Raw genomic sequence first — 25,509 nt, 5'->3', positions numbered from 1 at the left:
GGATTTAGCTCAGTGGTAGAGCGCTTGCCTAGCAAGCGCAAGGCCCTGGGTTCGGTCCCCAGCTCCGAAAAAAAGAAAAAAAAAAGAAAAAAGAAAGTATATAAAACACGAATGAATTTATATTTTGATCCCTTCTTCAATATATTTTGTAATTTGCATACATTCCTATACAAACATTCCAAATCTAATGGCTGAGATACTTCTGGCCCCAACATTTCAGAGAAGAGCTTCTTAGCCTCACAGTTGGGGTACAGTTCTTCAAAGGCGCTGGAGATCTGTCCTTAGACTAAGGTCATTTCAGCAGGCCCTGCCTAGCACCTGCCCCTGGCTGAGGACTATCCATGGACTCGCTGCCTTTCCACACAGTTAGTGTGCAAAAGGCTAGACAGAGTAAAACCACCTCTGGCTCATCCCCCAAGCCTGACTCTGACCCCAGGAACAGAAGATGTGGTCTGTGTGTAGATTTTCCTTTAATGCTGACAGTAGCCTGGAGCTCATCATGGACATCAAACTAGCATCAAACTCCACAGTTCTGCCTGTCTCTGCCTCCTGGGTCCTGTGCCCAGCTGTACCTTTCTTTTTAAATTTCTTTTTCAAAATTTTGGACATATTCATTTTTTTTAAGATTTATTCATTTATTATATATAAGTACACTGTTGCTGTCTTAAGACACACCAGAAGAGGGCATCAGATCTCTTTACAGATGGTTGTGAGCCACCATGTGGTTGCTGGGAATTGAACCTCTGGAAGAGTAGTCGGGTGCTCTTAACCGCTGAGCCATCTCTCCAGCCCGGACATATTCATTTAACCACCCTTAACACCCTACTTTGAGATTATTCCTTCCTTTTTCCTCAACCGGTTCAGTTTGTACTACCCAACTAATCTTGGCGGTGGGACCTGCCCTAGTGTATGGTCAACTTACCAGGGGTTACATCTTTAAAGAAAACTGACTCTCTGGAAAAGCTATTCTTGGTTGTCAATTTGACTACATCTGGAATTAACTAAAACCCAAATGGCTGGGTACACATGTGTAGGATATTTCTTAAATCATTTGAAGTGCAAAGTTCCACCTTGAATGTGGGCCACTGCATTCATGGACTTTACATTGTACACAGCCATTGTTGGACTAGCTGAATCACTGCCTGTAAGCCACTGTAATAAACCCCTTCCCCTTCTGTCTAGATTCATTTTCTTCTGTTCCTCTACAGAACCCTGATTAATATCCTCTCCTTTCAGCAGCAATCAAATGCCAATCGCTACTCAGTTAGTGGAGGGATGTTTGTGTTTGGTTTTCAAGACGTGAGACCAGGCTGGCCTCAAATTCAGAGCTCTGACTGCTTCTGGTCCTGTGTGCTGGAATTAAAGGTGTGCACCATCAAGTCTGGCTGGTGGTGGGAGTTTGAGTGCCCACCTGGAGGGTGGGCTTCTGGCTGGCTGGAGCTTTCACAGATCTTGTGCATAGTATCAAAAATTATGTGGGTTCATAAGTGCATCTCCCTGCTGTGTCTGGGAAACACTGTTACCGACCACGTTAGGCTCTTACAATCCTTCTGCAAAGCTCACTGGGCCTTAGTGGGGATGTGATGTGAAAGCCCCACTCGTGTGAGCCTGTTAAGGCAGCTGTGATAGGAAAAGCTTCTCTGAAGAGGGCTGAGAGACGCCAATCTGTGGGAATAGCAGTAAGTTATAGGAGTCATTTCATACCATGTCCACTTAGCAGAGTAATAGGACTAGATTGTCCCGGGGCCTGTGACCTGTGCAGCTGTCAACCTAGCCCTCTAATATCCTGCTTTTACACTGAACAATACATGAAGGATTGTTCTCTTCAGTTCCCTCTTAGTTTTGTTTGGAAACAGTGTCTCATTCTTTTTTTTTTTTTGGTTCTTTTTTTCGGAGCTGGGGACTGAACCCAGGGCCTTGCGCTTCCTAGGCAAGCGCTCTACCACTGAGCTAAATCCCCAACCCCTGTGTCTCATTCTATAGCCCTGGCTGTCCCTGAACTCACAATCTAGACCACACTGACCTCAAACTCAAGAGATCCGCTTGCCTCTGTCCTCAGAGTAGAAGAACTGAAGGTGTGCATCATCACACCCAGTTCCCTCGGCTTTTTAATGGCTGCATAGTATGCTACTGTTTGGCTGCACAATTTATTGGTATCCCACTGACTGGGTCTATTTTGTTGGGATTTGTGGTGAATCTCCTTGTATATGTTGCTTCACACAAGGAAGAACATTTTTGAACATGCATAGGTATAATTAAGGGAACATGAGCATACTTTGAGTTTGGAGAAGTACCACAACTATGATGCTTTAAAGACATCGTTCCTGGGTATCCAAAACTACATTTTAGACTAATCCCTGCTCTATAAGAAAGCCTAGCAAAGAATCTTAGAGATGACATTTTGCAAACCGACGACAGGAAACTACATTATAGGACAGACTAGAGAGGCAGCCTTCCTAGCCAGGCAGAAGAGAAGCACAGAAAGGACCCTGTGCAGGGAGGGAGGCAGAGGCTATAGGTAGAGCCTGGAGAGATCATCTCCCTGGGCTGCTGCGAGGTGATACTTACATTCTCCTGGGTGCCAAGGTCTGGCTTGTGCCAGGTTTCAATTTTAATGAGAAAGTCTTCCTTCATGTACTCATTCTGGAAGAGGGAAAGCACACCTCAGTAACTGATGATGTCAGACGAGAACTACCCCTCCCATTACTGGGGATCATGCAGCCCTGGAGTTGTGAGGCTCCAGCTTGATAATAACAGCTGCCTCGTCTGGGTGTCCACAGTGCTACATCTGCTTCAGGCATACCCTCACCCTTAGTTTACAGAGAAGGAAAAGTGAAGTTCACAAAATCTAGGTGACCTTTTCACAGCTAGGCCAAACCCCACCTTTGTCCGAGTTTAGAATTTAGTATTTAACCACAGGATGCAAATATAATCAACAGCCCACAAAGTCTCCTAGCTGAAGAAAGGTTAAAGTCTTAGAGCTGGCCCCTTTCCCTGTAATGAGTCTGTTGCTGAGGCTTCTGCTAATTTTGTCTCCTTCCCTTTTGTGCTTTTGAAAAATTATAACACCTGTTTAAAAATTTTAGTAAAAAGAGCTACATGAAGGAGTAAGAGAGCCCACTGTTGCCTCAGCAGGATTAGTCCCCTGGCAGGGACAAGCATCTGGGAGATTACAGTGAAGAACAAGGGCTTGTGGGGCATGGGGCTGCTTCTAGAAGAGTAAGCTTTTTGCCGACGGTCAGTGCTCACTGAGGTCAACGGATGCCCAAATGGGAGAGGGAGAGGAAAAACTTCAGTATAGCCCTGGGCAGGCCTGGCCTGAGGAGACAAAGGGGACCACAATCCACTCTGTATCTCTGAGATCCAGAGTCAGGTCTTATCTGGCAAATCCACTCATCAGTACAGTTTAAAGCCAGCAAGTAAGGTCCTCACTAGACTCAAACACTTGAGCCTCAACAGCCCCAACAAGACCCACGGGGACAAGAGAAGAGCCAGACATCTAGTGCAGGTTCACTTTTATTTCTCCATTTCGATAAACCATCTGTAACTTCAATCTTCATACCCCAACCCCTGCAGAAAATACTTACTGTAATAACTGCTCCAAGGCAAGGACATGGCAAAAAAAGAAAGAAAAGGGAGATTAATGGATATAAATAGACTATGAAGAGCAGTCTTCTCCATTCCCCTGTGGCTCCCTCCATAGGAAAGCCTCGGTGCACCAACACCCCTTTCCCCCAGTTCACTCAAAGCCCTCAGGAACCAAACCTGGGAGTAATTAAAATGGTGCCCATCTGGGCGTCTTAGAATTCTCTGATTGAACAAGGAAAGGGATGGTCTCTTATCAGCTGAGGCCCTGAGGCCCAAAACTCTCCCTTGAGAGAACCACTGGGTGGGGAGGTGGGTATCCCCTCAGAGGCGCAGAGCAGGGTACTCTGAGCCAGGCTGTCTTTCTGATAGAGACAGTCTTCCACACACTGTAACCAGACCTTGTATGCTCTACACTGCTGCCGCTGTATGTAATGGGATCCCTCGGAAAGCACAGGTCAATTATTTATCAGAGAAAATGACTGCAGCTTCCATGTCACTGGGGAAGAGCCCAGCTCTTCTCCTGACAACTCAGTTCACTCTGTACCCTGCCCCTGTGCTATCCCCCATTTCTGGTAATGCATACTGCTGTGTGTGGAGTATACAGAAGGCCAACAAACTCCATCACTGCAAAATCCCAATCAAAAGCAACAATAAAGAGGTAAAGCTAACTAACACCACTCCAATGGCTGATGAGTGCCGACAGGCCAAAACATTGCCAGCCATCTTCCCCAAGCCCAGCCAGAGACACTGGAAACAGCACGTTAGGACTAGGTGGGCAACTCCCTTATTAGCACTTTGAGAAAGTCATGTTGGCACAAGAGAAGTGATGGGTAAACTATGCATCCAAAGATGCCAGCCTGGCAGAGATTCTGTTGCACTGTCATAGACAGCAGCTTCAGGCTAGCCTGGTGTTATGACCCTGGCCATCAAGCTTCTCCAGTCAGCTACCATATTTGGACTCCACATCCTCTAAGACACTGTCTCCTAGTTTGGCCGCAATAGGACACACGATCTGCTCCCTTCCCTGCGCTGAAGTTTTCACCATTACACTGTTATTCTAGTTTACCTTCAGTCCCCATAGTGGGAGATTCCCAAGGAAACGAATGTCCTGATGTGATCGGTAAATGGGAGTATCTGGTTTGTAATTCAGAATTTGACATTTGAGGTCTTTCCATGTTAGTATGTGAGCCACAGAGAAATGGACCCACTGAATTCTGAAAACACTGGGTCTCTGAAGCCAGTGGAGTGAGGACCCCGCTCTTGGCCTATAGTATTGACTCTGGTGACTAACTTCCCTTAAATTTTCTCCAACCCCACATTCCCTTCTAAACATCGTTGTATCCATAGCAACCACAAAGGGCTTTCCTAACAAGAATAATAGTGTACTTTATCGTAGAGAGTGTTTTCGAGATGGAGTCTTGCTATGCACCCCACGCTATCCTTGAAGTTGTGATCCTCCTGCCTCAGCTTCCTAAATATTAGATTATAAGAATTTACCACTATGTCCAGTCTCTTAATATGGTATTTTAAAACCCTGACTTAATGGTATTGTCTCAGCTGAGGGTTAAAGTTCAAGGGAGGAGTCCAGGAACGAGATATTTCTCCTCTTCCCATTTTCATTTATTGGCCTGCCCTGTCAACTTCAGGAGAGAAATAAAGAGAACAGAAAAACTTCATGATGAACAGAGCTTACCACATCTGTTTCACTGCCCCAGAATAAAGCAGGAGTCTTCCAAAGGCAGGGGTGGGAGACTCCACACTCCTTATCCACCTCTCCTGAACCTGATGGACTTAGGCCAAACTGAAATATCACCGTACTGGTGACCTCTGTCATTGACCTCCAGGGAAGGTCAGAAAGAAGCCTTCCTCACCTGTTCTGTCTGTCATTTAAAAGAAGAGGTAAAAGATGAACAGACCCAGGATCCAGCATGGCCCTCTGTAGGAGTGGATTCCACTTGTAAGCTGGCAGCTACTAGGAAGGTACCCTCTCCTCCCCCATCCACTGCCACTTCTCCTCTTCATGTAGGACTTAGAAATTTTATTTTTCTTTCTTTTGTCAAGAATCCACGTGTGGGGGTTGGGGATTTAGCTCAGTGGTAGAGCACTTGCCTAGCAAGCGCAAGGCCCTGGGTTCGGTCCCCAGCTCCGGAAAAAAAAAAAAAGAATCCACGTGTGAACTACCATTTACTATGTAGAAAACCGCCATGCCAACTTCAGCACATCCTCCCAAGAGTTACACAGCAGACAGTGGCATCCCTAGTTGGCACAGGTGTGCACCCAGAAACCATGCTAAGTTTGCCTCAAGCTAAGGTTCTTACAGCTCATGCTCTACAAGATTCTCAGGCATGAAGGAATGCCACCTTTGTCCCTACACCAGACACACCCTGCCACATTTGCTGTCTCTTTTTCATTTGCAGTGCTACAGAGCAAGCCCAGGACCTCAGGCTAGGTAAGCGCTTTATCACTCAACTACAGGGGAGGAACGGGGACAGGAAGGGTTGTGGTTAAGAAGGGTCTTTCTACATAAACAGGTTGATCTTTTTTTTTTTTTTTCTTTTTTTCAGAGCTGGGGACCGAACCCAGGGCCTTGCGCTTGCTAGGCAAGTGCTCTACCGCTGAGCTAAATCCCCAACCCCAACAGGTTGGTCTTTAATTCACCTGCCTGTTTCCCAGGTTCTAGGATGGCAGGAGTGTGCCACCCCACCTGGCTCTTGCACAGTTATTCACAATAATGAAAACAAGCTCAGCACGGTGCTACAGACCTGTTATTATCATTATCATTATTTTTTTTTCAGCACCTACAAGGTGGAAGCCAGGACTTCAGCAGTTCAAGGCCAGTCCCAAGAGGTAAGGCCAGCCTGGGCTATTTAAACCCTAGTTCCCTCCCCCCCCCCCCCTCACAGAGAGAGAGAGAGAGAGAGAGAGACAGAGACAGAGACAGAGAGACAGAGAGAGATAGAGACAGAGAGACAGAGAGAGCAGGTAACACCTTCCTGTCCAGTGTGTAGAGAGTAGTAAAATTTGCATTTTCAGTTATAGCAATAAACCTGTCCAGAGCCTAGATCCTATCATTGATTGTGTATCTCCTGATACAAGGTCCTTGAACTTGTATAGGGGCATGGAAGACTAGAGAGAGCAGTCATTCCCAAAGTCCACAAGATAAGAACACACTTGGGTCACATAAGGATCATATGCCTATCAAATACAATCTAGGGAATGAATAGAGAATAGCCAGTGACTTGGTACAGGTTAGCGGAGCCAGACTGCCTGTACCAACAAATGAAGGCTAGCAAGAGGAATGAACACCAACCTTGGAGGTGGGTTCAGTGGCCATCTAGGGCTTCCTCACATGTCCTTCTGCCTAAGAGATCTATTCCAAAGCCGGGGACTGTGGCTTTTACTTATAGCCTCACACAAGAGGGTTGCTACAAGTTTAAGGCCAACTGGGACTATACAGGGAGTTCAAGGCTGCTGGGCTACAGGCTGACACCTTTCCTCAGGAAGGAAAGAGAGAGAGAAGGAGAAAGAGGGAGACAGGGGCCTGTTTCTAGATAGTTCCTCAGACCTCAGAATCTTGGAAATCTGAGTCTTGCTACTCAGAAGGTACCTAGAATATGTTGGAGAAGAGAGAATACACCCACAGAGGCTCCAATCAGTTTTCCTTTCTGAAACTCTGGTCCGAAGATGAGTCAACCCCAGTTACAGACCCCTGAAGAGTGACAACCAACCACAGCATCTGCCCATGAGCAGCACACAAACTACACGTTTTGGGAACGGGTCGGTATTTCTGAGCCCTTTGTCAGTAAAAAATGGCCTCACTCCCTCTTTTCCTCCACAACCTTGGCAATTTTCCTCCTAACTTTCCTGTGTCCAGGCAAGGACATCACCCTACAGGTTCTCTCCTATGACCCTCCTCCAGAACACCTAGGTGTTAGCTACTTTTTAAACCAAGCATCAATATGTCACATTAAAATCAGAAATTCAAGTATCTAATGAGGGGTGATTTTAAAAAGTAATCCAGGATAGTCACCCCACAGAGTGACTGCAGATGTTCAAGTTCTTTATATAAAATAAGAGTATCTGTATGTTACCAATGCATACCCTCTTATACACTGCATGTCTGAATTATAATACTTAACAGAAGGCAAACTGTAATACTCTCTTGTTCAGACTTTATTTTGTTTTCAAGTTGAATTTTTATTTTTATCTTTTTAAGACAGCGCAGGTCTCACTGTGTTAGGCTTGAACCCCCTCTGTAGACCAGGCTGGCCTCAAACGCACAGGGATCCGCCTGCCTCCATCTCACAAGTGCTGTGATTCAAGGCCTGCATCACCAAGTCCAGTGTGTCTCTCTCAGATAGTTTAGAGTCCATGGATGTGGAGCCCATAGCTACTGCTGGCCAGCTATTCAGGATTCAGGTCCCAAAACCCACCAAGCAATCCATAGCCTTTGTGAGTCCAGTTTTGGGGAGGCAATGCCCTCTTCTAGCCTCTGTAGGCACCAGAAGTGCACATGGTACAAATACATACATGGGCAAAACAATATACACATTGGAAAATCTAAAACGCTTTTAAAAAAATAGCAATTCCAGTCAGCAAGAAAAGTGAGTGGGAAAACTTTCTTTGCCACCAATCCTGATCTGCAGAGTAGAAGGAATGGACTACAAAAATTGTCCATTAACTTCCATATATCCAGCATCACATATACACACATACTTGAGTGCGTGCACTTACACATGCACACATGCATATGAAAGAGATGTAAATGTAATTTAAAAATGTAATTGGTAATCAGCTATGAGACCTTATCTAAAAAATAGTAATCTAAAAACTGTGTCTGGAGATTTTATATGTATGTTAAATATAAACTCATACAACATCCAGAAAAAGGCTAGAAAAAAACCCTACAGTGTTTATAATAATTATCCAAAGATGAGAGAATCATGAATAATTATTTTTCCTGTTTTTATCTATTTTCCAAAACACCTGCAGTATTACTTTTGTAATCATTAAAAATAATCAAAATTGGGGTTGGGGATTTAGCTCAGTGGTAGAGCACTTGCCTAGGAAGCGCAAGGCCCTGGGTTTGGTCCCCAGCTCCGAAAAAAAGAACCAAAAAAAAAGAACCAAAAAAAAAAAAAAAAAAATCAAAATTGTCAAATTAGCCCCCAATAAGAGAAACTGTTGTGTGCTGCCTCTGGCTCTGACTGTCAGTGTGGCTAAGCTGTCTGGCTAACACTTCATGCCCCAGGCCTGAAGGAGCCCCCTCCAAGCCCCGACTTCCCTCCCTCCAGCCTCACTGCCCACTTGTGCCTACCTTGGGCAGCCTTGCACTCACCGGTTCTGCAGTAAGGGTAGGCATTCCAGGCTTTCTCATGTATATTCAGGGCGCCTTCTGGGGCCAGCATTCGAACAAACGTGGGAACTTTGCTGTAGTGGAAAAAGCTGATGAGTGAACAAAGGAGCAGGAGAAAGGAGAAAAGAGTCGCAGAGCAGTCTCCAGCCCATGGCTCCTGCTCTAGGGTCAGAAGTTGACTAGCAAGTTTCCACGAGATAAGCAGGCGACTGCCAGAGCCTGACACCTCAGCTTGACTGCTACACATAGCATCGAAACCTGCCCTGCCACTCACATGAACAAGACAGCATCTGAGACCCTGGGCTGCCTACTGCCACACCACATTCTCATTATAGTCTGCCAGAGCTCAACAGGCATGAGGCAAGCCGCACAGCTGATGTTCCACTACACTTAGCATCTCAGGTCTACAGTCACTGACTCAGAAGGTGGGCTCCAAGGGCCGGGCAGTTGCCTCAGTCAGTAAAGTAGCTTTCATGGTTTAGAGTCCCAACACCCACATAAAAAGCTATGCTCCAATGTTTGGGGTAGGAACAGAGACAGAATTTCTCAAAATCAGTGGCCAGCCAGTCTAACGACTTGGTTCAGTTAGAGACCTTGGCTCAAAAAATAAGTTGGGGCTAGGAGTGATAGCACAGGCCTTTAATCCCAGCACTCAAGAGGCAGAGGCAGGTGGATCTCCTGAGTTTGAGGCCAACCTTGGTCTACATAGTGAGTTCCAGGCCAGCCAGGGCTACATCTTTTTTCTCTTTTCTGCCACAGAGTCTCATGTATCCCCAAACTGGCCTTGAGCTTCAGATCCTTCTGCCTCTACTTCCCAATGCTAGGATTACAGGCACGCACCACCACACGCAGCTATGGTGCCAGGGAACAAACCCAGAGCCTTGTATGTGCCCGGCGAGCACTCTACCAACTGAGCTTCATATACAGCGCTCCTTTAAATACAGACAGACAGTCTTACTGCCCAAGTAGGCAGGTTGGTTTTGTCAACATGACACAAACCTAAACATATCTGGGAAAGGACACTAGATTAACAAATTATTTCCATAAAACTGGCCCGAGGGCATTTTCCTCAATTGATGGTTGCTGTAGGAGGGTCCAGCTCAAAGTGGGTGGGACCATCCAGGTCAGGTGATCTTGGATGGTCTAAGAAAGCAGTCTGAGCAAGCACGGGAGGCAAGCCAGTAAAGCTCGACCTTCCATGGCCTCTGCTTCAGTGGCTTCCTTAGGTACTTGCCTTGAACTCTTGCCCTGTCTTCTCTAGATTGATAACAGATTATTATCTATGAAATGAAATAAGCCCTTTCCTTTCCTCCTCAGATTGCTTTTGGTCATAGTGTTTATTACAGAAAAACGAAACAAAAGCAAACCCCACCTTCCCTAGGAACTAGTCTACCTTGAACTCACTATGTAGCCAAGGCTGGCCTCAAACTTAGATGTTCTTGTCTTAACCTTCAAAGTGCTGGAATTACAGGTGTGTACAATCACACCTGGATAACATTTTCTTCTACTCATTTTTTTCCATTGGCTTTAAAGATTTATTATTTTTATGTGTATGAGTGTTTTGCCTACATGTACTTCTGTGCTCCATGTGTGGTTGCCCAATAAGAGGGTTTCTGATCCCCTAGAACTAGTTACAGATAGTTGTGAGCTACTATGTGGGTGCTAGGAACTAAACTCAAGTCCTCTGCAAGAGCAACCAGTGTTCTTACCCTTCTATCCAGTTTCCATCTCATGTTACAGAACATATGGATACTATGCACTGAGTTTTTGAAAGCACTTAAGTTCCTCTTTCTTAGCAGGCGTGGGGGTGGGGTGGGGTGGGGTGTTTAAGGGGTCAGACTCTGATACATGCTAGTCTTGTGGATACCTGAGAACTGAACTACACTAGCAGCTTTCAGATGGTAGCTTACGTAATCTTCAATAGGCTCCACCTTACTGACGCACTGTGGCGCCTCAAGCCTTCAGGAATGTGCTAACCCCCAGCAAGAAACTAACCCTGAGCCCCTAGAGCAAGCCAGAGACTCCACACACTGATACACATCCACCCAGGTGATGCTTCTTCTGAGTGCCAGGAACCCAGGAACCAAAGGGTCCAGAGACAGAAAACTATGACAGTTCTGAAGAAATATGCTCTAATAAGGTGATCCCAGGGCTCTCAGAGGAGGAACACAGCTAAAACACAATTGGGGAGGCTCATGACTGGAGGCAAGCTCCCAGGGCAGTCAGAACACATGGGTAGTGGGTGGGTATGCAGGATACCATGAAACAGACTGGGGTAGGGCAGAAAAGGCTGGGAGAGAGAGGGGTTAGTGCAAGGCACAGGCAGAATGGAAGAGAACACAGGGATGGAGTCACCAAAGAGCCTGTCAATTAAGTCACACTTCTTCCCAAGGACACCGGAAAGCTTCCAGTCTACAGCTTTCAAGAAGACTGCAGAGCCTACGACAGAATGCTGTCACACAGAGAAATGGAAGAAAGGGAGGAGCTGGAAGCTGCTGCGGCAATCCATAGCAGGAAGTGAATGAAAGGCTCTGTGGACTGTGGCAGGCATCGGACTCTCCGCCCAGGCCAGAAAGGCTTTTGTTCTCATGAGGGTGGCTGCGGAGGACCACCAGGACCACCCCACTGGAGTTAACAATGGTAGCAACTCAGAGTCTACACTTTCTTGCCTGGAGAAGGCAGGGAAGGCTGCACACTCCTCACACACAAGACTTTCTCTCTGCGCTCCGTTCACTGAGTTCAATAAGGAGATGACAACCTGCTCTCTGCCCAGCCCTGCCAAGCCTGTGACCCCACGGGCTCAGTATCCTTTCACTAGAGTGCCAAGTACAGGAAACTCCGGATTTAACATATGAAAATGAATCTGGTTCAGTTCCATTCAGTGACTAGGGATTAAAATGCAGATTTTTTTCTTTTTGGTTTTCTCTGTCCTGGAACTCACTCTACAGACCAGGTTGGCCTTGAACTCAGAGATCTGCCTACCTCTGTCCCCAAGTACTGGGATTAAAGGTGTGTGCTACCACCACCCATCAAGTACTTTCTTTTTTTTAAAAATGTGACTTTTAATTATGTGTATGCATACATGTCTGTACACATGGGTGTAGGTGCCTAAGGCAGACAGAAGATGCTGACTTGTCTGGAGCTGGAGTTATAGGCAGTTGTGAGTGGTCTCATGTGGGTGCTGGGCACTGAACTCTGGTATTCCACAAGGGCAGCATGTGCTCTTAATTGTTGAGCTTTCTCTCCAGTCCACTGAGTCATTTCTCAAGCAGTTTGGTTGACTTCCATTCAAGCTGGTAAATGCTAACTGCTGGTTTGAAGGTCCTTCAGGCCAGCTCATGGTTCGCTGTAAAATCATTTTGATTCGGGACTCAGCAAATGTGTCTGGTTTGATATAATTTCTAGTACACAAATGATTTTCAATGTATTTGAAAATATTGGACAAAAAAATTCTTTTACTAATTTTATTTTGTCTTCGCCCTCCTACCCTCCAGAGCTGAGGAACAAACCCAGGGTCTTGCTTGCGCTTGCTAGACAAGTGCTGTACCACTGAACTAAATCCCCGACCTCTACTAATTTTAAAAAGGGGGTTAAGAGCAAGTTAAGAGCAGTTGCTGCTTTCCCAGAAGACCCAAGTTCCGTTTCCTTCAGAAGTACATGCACACGTGCACACACAAAAACTGAAAAAATACTGATATATATATATATATATATATAGATAGATAGATAGATATAGATAGATATAGATATAGATATAGATAGATATAGATATAGATAGATATATATCCCTTTGATCAAAAGAGAGGTACATAGGGGCTGGAGATGGCTCAGTGGTTAAGAGCACTGACTGCTCTTCCAGAGGTCCTGAGTTCAAATCCCAGCTACCACATGGTGGCTCACAACCATCTGTAATGGGGTGTGATGTCCTCTTCTGGTGTGTCTGAAGACAGTGACAATGTGTATACTCATATACATAAAATAAATCTTAGAGAGAGAGAGAAGTACTAAGATTTTTCTTTGACATCTGATTCTACAAAACTTGAATTTAAATACTGCCTGACCTAACAACTACGATTTTTACTACATTCACTACACTTACAGATGTGTTTCAAAAGGTGTGTTCTGATCTCAGGAAAGGACTGCTGAAACAGCGTACAGCATGTACACAACATATTATGAGCACACCTTCTTTTTTCTTTTGGTTGTTGTTGCTTGGTTAGTTGATTTTTGAGACAGTTCTTCTGTGTAGCTCTGGCCCTCCTGAAACTCGATCTGTAGACCAGGCTGGCCTTGAACTCACAGAGCTCCACCTACCTCTGCCTCCCAAGAGTTGGGATCAAAGGCCGAGCATGTTATAGGCTTATTTACCTTATTTGTTCATTAAGAAGTTTTTGTTTGTTTTGTTGGTAGTTGTGGTTTTGTTTGCTTGCTTGCTTTTGAGACATTTTGTAGCTTACACTGACCTGGAACTGGTTACATAGTCTGAACTGGCCTTAAACTTACCATCCTCCTCCTTCACCTTTTTTTTTTTTTTTCCAGAGCTGGGGACCGAACCCAGGGCCTTGCGCTTGCTAGGCAAGTGCTCTACCACTGAGCTAAATCCCCAACCCCCCCCAGCTTCACCTTCTTAAGTGCAGAGATTTTGGACAAGTATCATCTACCTGGACCTTATACACGCTTTGAAAGAATAAGGCAGGAAGGCTGGGGAGGGAGCCAAGGGTCTGGCCTAGCCTAACTAAGAGAGGTTCTGAGTTGAATTGCCAGCACAACCAGGGAGGAAGTGCTGTGGAAGGCAGTTATGAATGAGATCTAACTATAGAGGAACAACAGTATGTATAGTATGTATGGTCCACACAAGAATAAAGGAAATGGGTGTGTGCTTAGATACACACTCCTATACTCAGGACAATGGAAGGGCCCCAACATGCCAAAATAGCTCAAATAGCAAATAGCTTCTAAGGACCAGGAGCATGACGGGGCTACTTTATTTTTTAATAACAAAAACAAAACAAAACAAAACAAGACAAAAAAAAAAGAAAAAAAAACAACCCTTTGAATAAACAAAGAAGTACCACCCACACCCAACTGGCCTGTGGAGTGACACAGGCTGCCAGCCTATTACTTGAGACACTCCCAGTTAGCCAGAGCCCCCACTTCCAAAGCAGGCCACATACCTCTGTAAGTGGTAGATCTTGTGTGTGTACTGGCCTTTCTCGCCATCATCCTTCTCGTAGGGCTCGTTCACCAGGACCTCCACACCTTCCCCACCACCAGTTTCATTTTTACTGGCTTCAGCCACAGAGTACAGCTGCCCCACTTGATACTACAGAACCAAAGAGACAAACATTATTTACAACAGTTACACATGGCCCAACTGCAACTGTAGTCTACAACCTCTACAAAAAATCTTCCGGAAGCAGTAAAGAACTGTGCTCTGGGGCACCTCCTACTTATTTTTATTTACTTTCTTTTTTATCTTTTTCCAGTGCTTAGGATTGAACTCAGGGCCTTAAGCAGGCTAGGCTGCTAGGTAAATGTTCAACCACTGAGCTATATCCTCAGCACCCCCTTTTCTTCCTGCATCAAACTCCCAAATAGCTGGATTGCAGACTTTTTCATCATCAAATACTCAACTTTATCCTCCCATTTTTATAAAGCCATGGGTTTAAAAAGAGCAGAGACTGTATTTAATCTCACTGTACAATCCAGAAAGAAAATATTACATAGTCCAGGGCTTCTTCTGGCATGGACCCAGCTCTGGTATCAGACCCCAAAACCGGATCTCAGTTATTGCTAAAAGTCTGTTTCACAGATTCTAAAGGTAGGCATGGTATCTCATATTTACAACGGCAGCACTCATAACGCTGGAGTAGGATTGTCATGAGTGCCTTAAGCTACAGTGAGTTCTAGGGTATCTTTGGCTACAGCATGAGACCCTGTGTTTAAAAAAAAAAAAAAAAAAAAAGCCAGACAGTAGTGATGCACACCTTTAATCCCAGCTCTTGGGAGGAAGAAGCAGATGGATCTCTTAGTTCAAGGCCAGCCTGGTCTAGTGAGTTCCAGAACTACACAGAGAAACCCTGTTGGGCACAACCAACCAACCAAAACAAAACCCACAAGCAACAACAGCAAATAAACACACAAATGATCCAAAACCAAGACCCCAACTTCCAAAGGAAAGCTATCCAGTGCTGTGTCTCCCACCTCGGGCAAAAACTTGAGTCAGACCACTTTTCCTCCTGTGTGGCTTTTCCCCACCCTGTAGGGACCTCAGAACCTCTCAAACAAGACCTCTCCAGATCTTCCCTAGTCCCGGTGGGCTGAAGCCATGCTCCTGCTCCCTGCCTTACAGATCCCTTCCTCAGGCTGTGCTGGCTGCCTGCCCCTCTGCCTTGGCAGTTGCTAGATGGCAAAAGCCTGGTTTTCCTTTATTTGGGTCACATGTCACCCTATCAAGTCACTGGCCTCCTCTGACCCTTTCAGGACAGCCTGATGTAGAACTGATGACTTAAGGACAGTGTCCAGGCCTAGCCCCCGCTCCTACCCTCATTTATAAGAGAAATTACCTGGAAAGGAAATACATGTGAAGACTCTGAGCATGGCAGCCTGTAATTCAGACATCAGGAGGCAGAGCGGATGGAACACTGGGAGTTCAAGGCCAGTCTGGCCAACATAAATTCTAGGACAGTCAGGTTCATGTTTCAAAAACAATACAAGGGGCTGGGGATTTAGCTCAGTGGTAGAGCGCTTACCTAGGAAGCGCAAGGCTCTGGGTTCGGTCCCCAGCTCCGAAAAAAAGAACCAAAAAAAAAAAAAAAAAAAAAAAATACAAAAGGCAAGAAAGTGAACAGTGCAGAGAAAGCCAACAGTGGCAGAGCAGGAAATTATATCTATTCGAAAATGCATCTTCCTCATGGCAGGGCCAAGAGGACTCAATTACCTAACTTGCTGGGGGTGGACATAAAGCTTCCCTTGCCTTCTACGCCCTCCCTTGAATTCCTGATACCTCCAGGAGCAAGACTAGGGGTGTTCTCCCTCTGAGATCTCTGGCATCACCCCAAGGCACAGTGCTGTCAGGAAGAGCAGGATGGAGCTCTGGGTCTGCTATCGTACCTGGAAACCTTCTCCAACTCAGCCCCTAAGCACTGCAAGAAAACTTCGGGAGACAGCTAAAAGGCAAAGCAGTGGACCAGTACAGCTCACTGCTTACCACAAAGCCTAAAGCCCAAGTTTCCAAAGCAAAAAGCCCAGCACAGAATGCCAAGGTAAGTGATCAAGGCTCAGTTAATCCCATCAAAGAGAAACATTTGAGAGGGTAAGACAAGTTACCTCGATCTTGCTAATCCTGAGCAATACCTGTTCTGGTCTGGTGCCTCACAGATGCCCACACCACCCCTTGTGCCCTTCCAGTCCAACACCTGCTAAGGCACACTTGAAACCCGTATCAAATGGGTCAGGGATTGGCTGAGCCAGGGCTTCCTCCTCACGAAGCAGCAGGACCTCTGCTTTGGAAAGAGTCCTAAGGACATTGAACAACTGACTCAGCGAATCCTAAAGAGCAGGCTGGGGAGAGGGCCTGTGGCCTGCCGCTTGCTAGGAGTGCTCCTGGGGCCAGCAAAGACCATTGTCCTCAGGGATTCCCTTCAGGGGCTGGAGATCAGAGGGCAGGCTCTAAGAGGATCAGTCTGCCTGCTGGCCTCTTCCCCTTTAATCTCTCTTGATATTCTGATCCCTTAATCCCAATCAGACAAGTGAGGCAGTTTTGTTAATCCAAAGAGGTACAGAAGACAGATCTGCACAAAGTCCAAGTGAGGGACACTTTACGTCAGAAGGCTCCCTTTGGAATAGCCGTTCTGCATCTTGGGAAGGCTGCCAGATTCAACATTGGGTGGCAGTAAAGGTGGGCGTCAGACCACAAAATCAGATAAGGAGTCCCAAGGAGACCTGGATTCCAGCCTCCTTAGGCTGAGAACAATGTTACCTTGCCCTTGAGAGTTATCCCCTTGTCCTATAGACTAAGTCACTCAGTGAAACAAAGCAGGTAAGAACCCAGGAAGATGAAATGTGCAGCAGAAACACTGAATGACACACACGAAGAAAAAGCAATACAGTTGGGCACAAGTGGCCACACACATGGCTGTAATCCCAGCACACGGGAGGCTAAGCCAAGAGGACTGCCAGGAATTAGTTTAAGGCCACTGTGGGCCACATACTGAGATCAGGCTAGCCAAGGATATACAGTAAGACTCTGTCTCAAAAATAAGAAAGAAAAACAGTACTCTGTTGACCCACCCATAAGCTCTATCAGGTCAGGTTGCATTAGAGGAAGGATGCCCTGAGCCTGCCCTGTCCACAGGAGGTGGGCCAGGAACCACTGGTGGACACACCCAAGTCAAACAGCCAGGGCTTTCTTGCTCTGCTGTAGGATGCCTGGAAACCCAAGGTAGTGTTACACTAAAGACTGGCCAAACAAGCTAATTCTGCCCCCAAATATCGATTCAGGAATCGAGATGATTATAAGCCCATGGTCTTCTCCTTTCCATTTTCCTCCTCAAATCAGAAGCTCCAAGGGATTCAAGTCATGGTCTCCAATATAGGACATGAATCTACCAGTCACATGACACTGGACTGTTCTCATGGGAACCACTGGTGAGTCAGAAAGGGGTAAATGACAGACTCTAGGAGGGGGCTGCTCCTTACTACTTTATTCTTCACTCCCCCATTCTAGAATTTTCTGATTATCCGGAACTAAGGTTCAAACTACTGATGGAGTGGACTTCTCCCAGAAGCCCTGCTGCTTTCTTGTCAGGGCTGAGCAACACTACAGACAGTTGAATCTGAATGCTGAATCTGAACAGCGCACACTTCCCGGGCTTCCACTCCCCTGCCCTGTCTCACCACTTCCTCCATGCTGCAAAACCACAAACTAAAACTGCCAGCTGTGGATGTCCTCAAGGTGGGCATTTCCCTTTTCTTCCAACTGTAGGCCACCCACCACGAGAGGTCAGGACAGCAGAGACACCCCCAGACAGTCCTGTGCCCCCCATTCTGCAGTACTCTCTCAGTCTTAGCCTTTGGCCCATCAAGAGACTCCCTCTGATCCACTGTACCTGAAATCCTACATAAAGACAATCCCACATCCCTGAGGGATGGACATCTTTTTTCCCTTCTTTCCTTCTTTTTGTTTGTTTTTTGAGACAGGGTTTCTTTGTATAGAACAGGCTGGCCTTGAACTAACTCACAGAGACCAGCCTGCCTGTGCCTGAGTGCAGGGGATTAAAGGTGTGCACCACTACATCCAGCTTCCTTATCATTTTTTTTGAAACAGGTTATCCCTCTGTAGCTGTCCTAAACTCACTTTGTAGCTTAGCTTTGATAATCCTGCCTCAGCCTCCCAAGTGTCAGGATTAGAAGTGTGAGCTACTCTTTTTTTTTTTAATTAGTTAATTAATTTTGTTTTAAGAGCTCACAAAAATATTATGAGATAGTCTATTACATACCTTACTGTATGCCCCAGCTGGCCTCAAACTCTGATTACCATCCTTCTGCCACTGGCACCCAGATGTCTCATGTCTGCACTAACTGCTCAGACCATGCTCAAGCTCACATCTGCCCCTCTCTCCCAGATCTCCACAGCTTTCAACAAGTACACAGCACCCCAATACAGACAATTCTCTCAGAGACCAATGCACGCACACGACTCTTGGGGGTGCTTGTCTCACTAAAGAATGCTCCCACTGGGGCTGGGGATTTAGCTCAGTGGTAGAGCGCTTACCTAGGAAGCGCAAGGCCCTGGGTTCGGTCCCCAGCTCCGAAAAAAAGAACCAAAAAAAAAACAAAAAGAATGCTCCCACAGGGCTGGAGAGATGCTTCACAGTAGTTAAGAGCCCTTGTTGACCTTTAGAGGCCTGGTGTTTGATTCTAAACATTTACACTGAGTAACTCACAACTACCTGTGACTACAACTCCTGGGCCTTCTTCTGGCCTCTGCAGGTACCATACATATATACACAAAAAAAGGAATACAGACACATAAACATAAATGTTTAAAAAATGCTCTGGGGGTTGGGGATTTAGCTCAGTGGTAGAGCACTTGCCTAGCAAGCGCAAGGCCCTGGGTTCAGTCCCCAGCTCCGAAAAAAAGAAAAAAGAAAAATGCTGGGGCTGGGGATTTAGCTCAGTGGTAGAGTGCTTGCCTAGGAAGCGCAAGGCCCTGGGTTCGGTCCCCAGCTCCGAAAAAAAGAATCAAAAAAAAAAAAAGAAAAAGAAAAATGCTCTGGACTGAGCAGTAATGGTGTACACCTTTAGTCCCAGCACTTGGGAGGCAGAGGCAGGGGTATCTCTGAGTTCAAGGCCAGCCTAGTTTACAGAGTGAGTTCCAGGACAGCCAAGGCTACAAAGAGAAACCCTGTCTGGGGGTGAAAAAAATGGTTCTGGGCTTTGTTGGCCTGTTTTCATTTCTCAGAGGGCCAGTTCCTGTGAGTAGCACAGGATTCCTACTGGTCCTACAAGAAAAAAATGGAACCACAACTGGGGGTTCAGGCTGGCCTTCATTTTGCTGGAAGCTGGGGTGGAGCTGTGGATTCAGAGGAAAGTCATAAATAAGCCTAGCCAGGAAGGGAGAATAGAGGAAGTTCAGAAAAAGGGTGGGACAAGGGAGGCTCCGTGGCCGTTTTCTCTATCCAAGAGACAGCTCTGAGTCAGCGCGGCCTCTGAACCTTCTTGTGGCGACTACTGCTGCCAGCTCCACATGCTAGGCTCTGTCAGACCTAGGAACCATAAAAGGACGAAGGCAAGCCAAGCCTGTTTGTCAGCCCCTGCCCTCCGTAAAAGGAGGGTTCTGTGCCTAGAGAGCCAGGGACTCAGAGCTTTCTGGCCTTGCAGGCTTGCTTCATAGCTAGAGTGCCACTAACCAGGGAGCACTGTGCCCTGTCCTTGGAGACCCCACTTATGCACACATGGCATCATCAACAACATGCCCCCAAACAGTCCAGTCCCCCAGCAGGTGAAGAACTGCTTTAGTCTCTGCTCAAAGCTATCCAGCAAGTCAACAGCTTGAAACTGATTGTGCCTAGGTATTCTGATTCAGTAGAGAGTAGCACAGGATACTTGAACCAAGCCTATATTAGAACAAAAAATGAAAGCTACACAAAAGTATGGCCACTCCCAGCCTAGCTAAGCCGATGTTCACAAATACTCATGAACAAGTATGGGTGAGATGAGAAACAAAAGGGACTTACCTCATCTACAGACACAGGCAGGATGACCCGACTACAAGAGAGGAAAAAGAGTATCAGCTCCAGGTTCTGAAGCATCCCCTCAGTACAACCGCCCACGTCTCATTCAATCCGACCCTTTACTCACTGACAAAAACCCAGCAGGCCAGGGTCCTCCATGGCCTTCTGGAATCCCATTTAGAACCCTATGATTCAGCGCAAACCTCAAGTCCCCTCACCTACTTCCCAGGCCACTCACTCACATCTTCCTCTCCCTTTCCCTCAACCATCTCTTCCCAGGTAAGACTTGCTCATGTGTCTAGTAACACAGAGAAGCTAACAGAGAAGGCTCCTCGTGATAAAGATTAAGATCTGAAGAGTATGGCCCTGAGGATCTGCATCAGTGGGCCCAACTTCCCAACATCAGCCCTCATGGTCAAAGGCTGTGAAGGGGCAATTCCCTAGAAGCTTAAGCGCCACCACCTCTGCTCTCCAAAGAAAGTCACAGTGCAAACTCCCCCATGCAGCAATGAAAGAGGACACCCAGATCCGACCTCCAGGAGCTAGCTAGAGGCACCCCAACCCTTCGCTTTTCTTTCTACTTCTACTCTGACCACTTCCAATTGTTGGAGGCACCACCACACTAGCTAAAGGAGAAACTGTGGCCAGCAAAGTCCTCAAGAGGTCACCAAATCCAGAGAGCCAAGGGGACCAGAAGCTCTTCTCCAGGTGGCTTACATTTGTGGCAGACCTGAGGGTGACCCCCATTGTAATGCCTTTGAGGTCAGAGAACTCAAAGGGCCTTGACAGGACTCAAAGGTCAAGTCACTTAGCACTGAGGCAAAGGCAGGTAGCCTGTCAGTTTGGAGTCAGCCTGGCCTATGTAGCAAGTTCCAGGCAAGCCAGAGTTACATGGCAAGACCCTGTTTCTTTTTACAAAAACAAAAACAAAAAAAATGTGGAGATAGGCAGTGGGGGCACCACTCTGATCCCAGTACTCAGGAGGCAGAGACAGGCAGAGCTCTGAGTTTGAGGCCTGTCTGGTCTACAGAGTGAGTTCCAGGTCAGCCAGGGCTACACAGAGAGACCCTATGTCAAAGTAAAAAAATAAAATAAAAATTAAAAGAAACAAGGAGACGCAAGGAGCAAAGCTGAGATTCCCAGTTCTCAGAGTCTGGCTGGAACCTGCTGGGCAGGCCCTCTGTACCTTGCAAACGTGCCTAGGAAGGCGTGAACACATCGTCCTTCCTATGTAGGCAGAGGTACAAGCCTTGTTGCTCCAGGCTGCATAACGGCCCCACAAAGTTCTCCCCAGCAGCAAGAAAACACACAGTGAGATCTGAGGGAAACATCGCAGTAAAAGCCGTGCACCAAGCAGAAAAGGCAGCAGGAAAATAAATAAATAAATAAAATGGGAGCCAAGTCTTTACTGCCTGCTTATCCCCTTCCTCCAGAAGGACTCGAGTAATGTAAATCCCCCCATTAGCGGGAAGCAGCGACGCATAGAAGTACTTCCAACTTAGAGGGCAGAATGTCTGCACCCTCAGAAGAAACTTCCTAGAAAACAATCCGCCTTTTATCTTCAAGAACACAGCAAAAATCACATCGAAGAATTTGCAGAAATCAAGTCGGGGAAAATCCTGTCAGAGGAAGTGTCAGAAAAAGCAACAGGGACAGCCTTGAGGTGCAAGCCGCCCCTCAAAACAGACTAGTTACAGTCCAGCACCTTCACGGATGCGCAGAGCCTGCTTCATCTGCAGGCCCAGACATTCCTCCCTCGCTCCCTCGGATCAGAACCACCTCATCTCAGTAGCCACAGTGGACAATCTGAAAGGATAGGGCCACAGAGGCCCAGCTGGGCCAAGACTGGAGCCACGCTCACCATGACATGACCTTCACTTGTGTCCGTCTCAGAGCTGCAGCACTGCAACCACAGCCAAGTATCTTGATGCCCCTCCTGCCCAGTTTTTCATCCTGTCCCTCGCACACACAGGGAACCTGTCCATCACATGGAAATCCAGATGCCTGGCAGGTTCTGTATCTCCAGCATCCTTGGCCCTTTCCCTGGCAGGCTTCATGTGGGGAGAACAAAGAATGAAAAAGGACTGCCTGCCTCCCGGATTCACTTGTCTCTTCAAAAGGCCCTTCTTTCCCCAGCTTGACCTTTACAAAACTCCACGTTTCTATAGACTGTAGGATTCATGTAGGGTTTTTTTTTTTTTTAACCTGAAAAGTGAGAAGAGCTCATTGGTTTGGGCACTATGGATTAAAATGCAAAGTGCACCATGTTCTCCTTGGAGAACTGGCACCCAAGTGTTCTTGCTCTCCACCACATAAAGCTCTGAGCTCTGCCTGGATTCACATCAGACTGGGTAGAGAGGCAATGGGGCCTCCAAATAATGTTCTCAAGAGTCGAGGTAGGGTGACACCTGGCTCTCTTTTGTCATTCAAACTACACTATGTCTTCATCATCCTAAACAGCTCCAAAGAGAAAACCCTGTAGGGACAGACAAAGTACCTTCAATGACAACACAGAAAGGCCCCTGCACACTTACTTGGTCACTAAGAGTTTCCCAAGCTTCTCTCTACTTGGACATCTCCCATTTCTGAACTTATGGGGCTTAGGACCCAATGCTGCCCACTTGTCCTCCCCTCCAGGGAAGCTTAGTGGCATCACAAAGTCTATACACACATCCAATTACTCCTGGAGGAGAACAGAAAGCCCTGGGACATCCACTTGGAACCATGATCCTCTGGAGTGGATCATATGAAAGACAGCAATCCAAACAGTCCCACCTGTCAGCCAAGCCCTTGGGTTTCAGAAGCAAACATCTATCTTCCTGCAGGCCCTGCCCATTCCCCATGTCAACAGCTCTACACACATTTGTGGGACCACCTCAATTCCTCCAAAACAATAGCCTTACCTTTGCACAACCCAGCATCCCCTAGGATTGAAGATCCCTGTCTTGGTCCCCATCACCTCCATTAGCAGGCACATTCATTCTTAAATCATCTTCCTGGATGATCTTGGGCCCTGCTAACTTCCTGCCCGTCTCTATCACCCACACTCCTTCATGTCACTTCAGAACCTGCCCAGTATTTTCCCGACTCTTCATTCAAGTGTTGCCAAGTCCTAAGCAGACATGCTGAGGTTCTTCCAAAAGCCTCCCTTCTGCACCTACTTAGGTACCATGCCACTCCAGCTATTCCCACCCCAGCCCTGTTATCCAGTCCCTGTGCTCTTTCTCTCACCCTGTCACCCAAGCGTGGCTTTGATTGAAGTCCTTTTTTCTGCAACCAATTATTACAATCCTTCTTCCTCTGCTGCCTCAGGCAGCCACTGTCCATGCCCTAGGTTCCGCCTCAACACTCCTCCCCACCACCTCAACTCCATTCCAAGAGCTACCTTATCTGATCTTCCCTGCCCCTTGGTACAGCTCAGCCTCAAACCCCTCCCCACCGTCAGCCAACTCACCGGCGCTGCCTGCCCTTGTCCCACTGCTCCCTGGTCCCTTACACAACTCCTCAGTCCTTCGGGCAGTTCTGCCTGCCCCTTCGTTCCTCAGCGCCCACCATAGGGCCACACCACATCCAGCACTCTTCCATTCCCCGGGCCCCTTCCTCATGCCTCCTCTGGCTCTCCCTATCCCCTTGACCCCACCTCAGGCCCTGACCCGCCCGCACCGGATCTCGGCCTCCACTCCGGTGTATTCGATCCCACTTCAGGTGCTGTCTGTCACCCTGGGCCCCTCCGGCCCCACCTCAGGCCCCGTCCAGCCCCCGCTGTCCTCTCCGCCCCTGCTAGGCGGCCCAACAGCCCCATCCGGTGTTCTCCATCCCCCGGTAGGCGATTTGCCTTCGAGGCCGTCTTCCCGACCCTCCCTTCCGCCTCGCTTCCGCACAGCCGACCCGACACTCACTACTCCTTGAGCAGCACCATGTCGCTTCGCGGCTCGGCGGCTGCCAGCTGCCAGCCCGGCCTCCCGCCCGCTTCCCGGTGGCCGCTCTCCCGGTGGCCCGGCCCGGCCCCGCTGCCTGTGCGCCTTCGTTGTGGTCTGCTCTGTCCCCGCTGCTCTCGCTGCGGTCGCCGCGCGGGCTTCTGCCACCCTGCCCTGGCCTCGCCACCTCCCGCGCCTCTGCCGACGCCGCCCGGAGCTCCGGTTCCGCAGCGCCGCGCGGGGGCGGGGCGTCTCTGCGGCAACCAAAGCGTCAGACGCAGCAGTGCGCGCTGACCTCACGCGGGGCGGGGCCTTCCCGGGTCCGCCCCTCCACCCTTAAATGGGCCGTGGCTCCGGATTTATGTCAGCATCTGGGCCCAGGTCTGGTTTGGTAGTCAGGAAGTAAAGAGACATGTTTGGTGTAAATGCTCTTCTGCATCAGGAGCTGCAGCGCCTATATGCTTGGATTTCGCTGGTGGGTGTACTGAGAACCAAGCTTGTCAAAAATAAAATGAGGGAGTTGGACATTTAGTTCAAACCACGAAGCACTTGCCTAATTTGGATTCAACAAGAAACCAAGACCAAACAAGTGTGTATATACTTTCTCTAAATACTTGACTCCACAACTCCACCATTACTGTCCTTGTTTAGAGGCATGAAGGCTGCAGAAGTTAGATTTGCTCATCACAGTTTTTTCATGCTGTAGCTGAGATTTTATTTTATTGTATTTATTTTTTTGAAACAGGATCTTACTATGTAGCTCTGGCTGTCCTGGAACTTGCACTGTAGACCAGGCTGGCCTCAAACTCACAAAGATCCACCTGCCTCTGGCTCCTGAGTGCTGGGTATAGCTGAGATTCTAACTTAATATCTTAGTGTCTTCTCATCCATCCAATAAACATTGGCTGCAGGTCTCCTGTGTGCCGGACCTTGTGCTATCCTAGTCAGAGAGAACAAGGCTGGCATTATTTTGCCCTTACAGAGCTGGTGATCAAATGGAGGAGAGGCAGGTGATGGCTGCGGGTAGCAGGCAATTGAAATGAAAGGGGCTGTTAGGGATGGTGATACAGGCCTAAAATCCTAGCTGTCCGGGAGCTGAAGCAGGAGGATGGAAAGTTCAAAGCCTGTCTGAAAAGCTTAGTAAGCCACTGTCTCATAAAAGGTAAAGCGAAGGCTGGGGTGCGGCTCGTAGAGCACTTGCCTCATATGCAGGAGGCCCTAGGTTCATTCCCAGAATCACAGAAAGAGAAGAAAAGGGAAGCTCAGCAGCAGGCTGGGAGGGGTGAAAGTTGGGATGGGATCCCACTGGAAGGCACCTGGTGTAAGTGAGGAGCCCCTTGAGGGAAGGCATCCCAGAGATCCGCAAGATGCTAGAGAGGACCACGGACAGCAGAAAGTGTAAGCGGGTACA

At 47.5% G+C, this 25,509-nt stretch overlaps 1 protein-coding gene across 1 annotated transcript in view; it reads right to left on the bottom strand.

The window, feature by feature from the left end:
• Pitpna (phosphatidylinositol transfer protein, alpha) overlaps positions 1-24,292 on the bottom strand; it is a 40,188-nt gene extending 15,896 nt beyond the window's left edge. The window contains 6 exon segments of the mRNA NM_017231.1: positions 2,569-2,643; positions 3,588-3,595; positions 8,927-9,018; positions 14,119-14,267; positions 20,185-20,215; positions 24,081-24,292. Of these exon segments, the coding sequence (NP_058927.1) occupies positions 2,569-2,643; positions 3,588-3,595; positions 8,927-9,018; positions 14,119-14,267; positions 20,185-20,215; positions 24,081-24,100 (375 nt within the window). The 5' untranslated portion in view covers positions 24,101-24,292.
• Between the last annotated feature and the right edge of the window lie 1,217 nt (positions 24,293-25,509).

This window comes from Rattus norvegicus, chromosome 10, assembly GCF_021556685.1.
Source record: "Rattus norvegicus strain SHRSP/BbbUtx chromosome 10, alternate assembly SHRSP_T2T, whole genome shotgun sequence".
NCBI classification, from domain to species: domain Eukaryota; kingdom Metazoa; phylum Chordata; class Mammalia; order Rodentia; family Muridae; genus Rattus; species Rattus norvegicus.
Note: the sequence above shows the minus strand (reverse complement) of the source record. Positions and strands in the feature narration are given on the sequence as shown.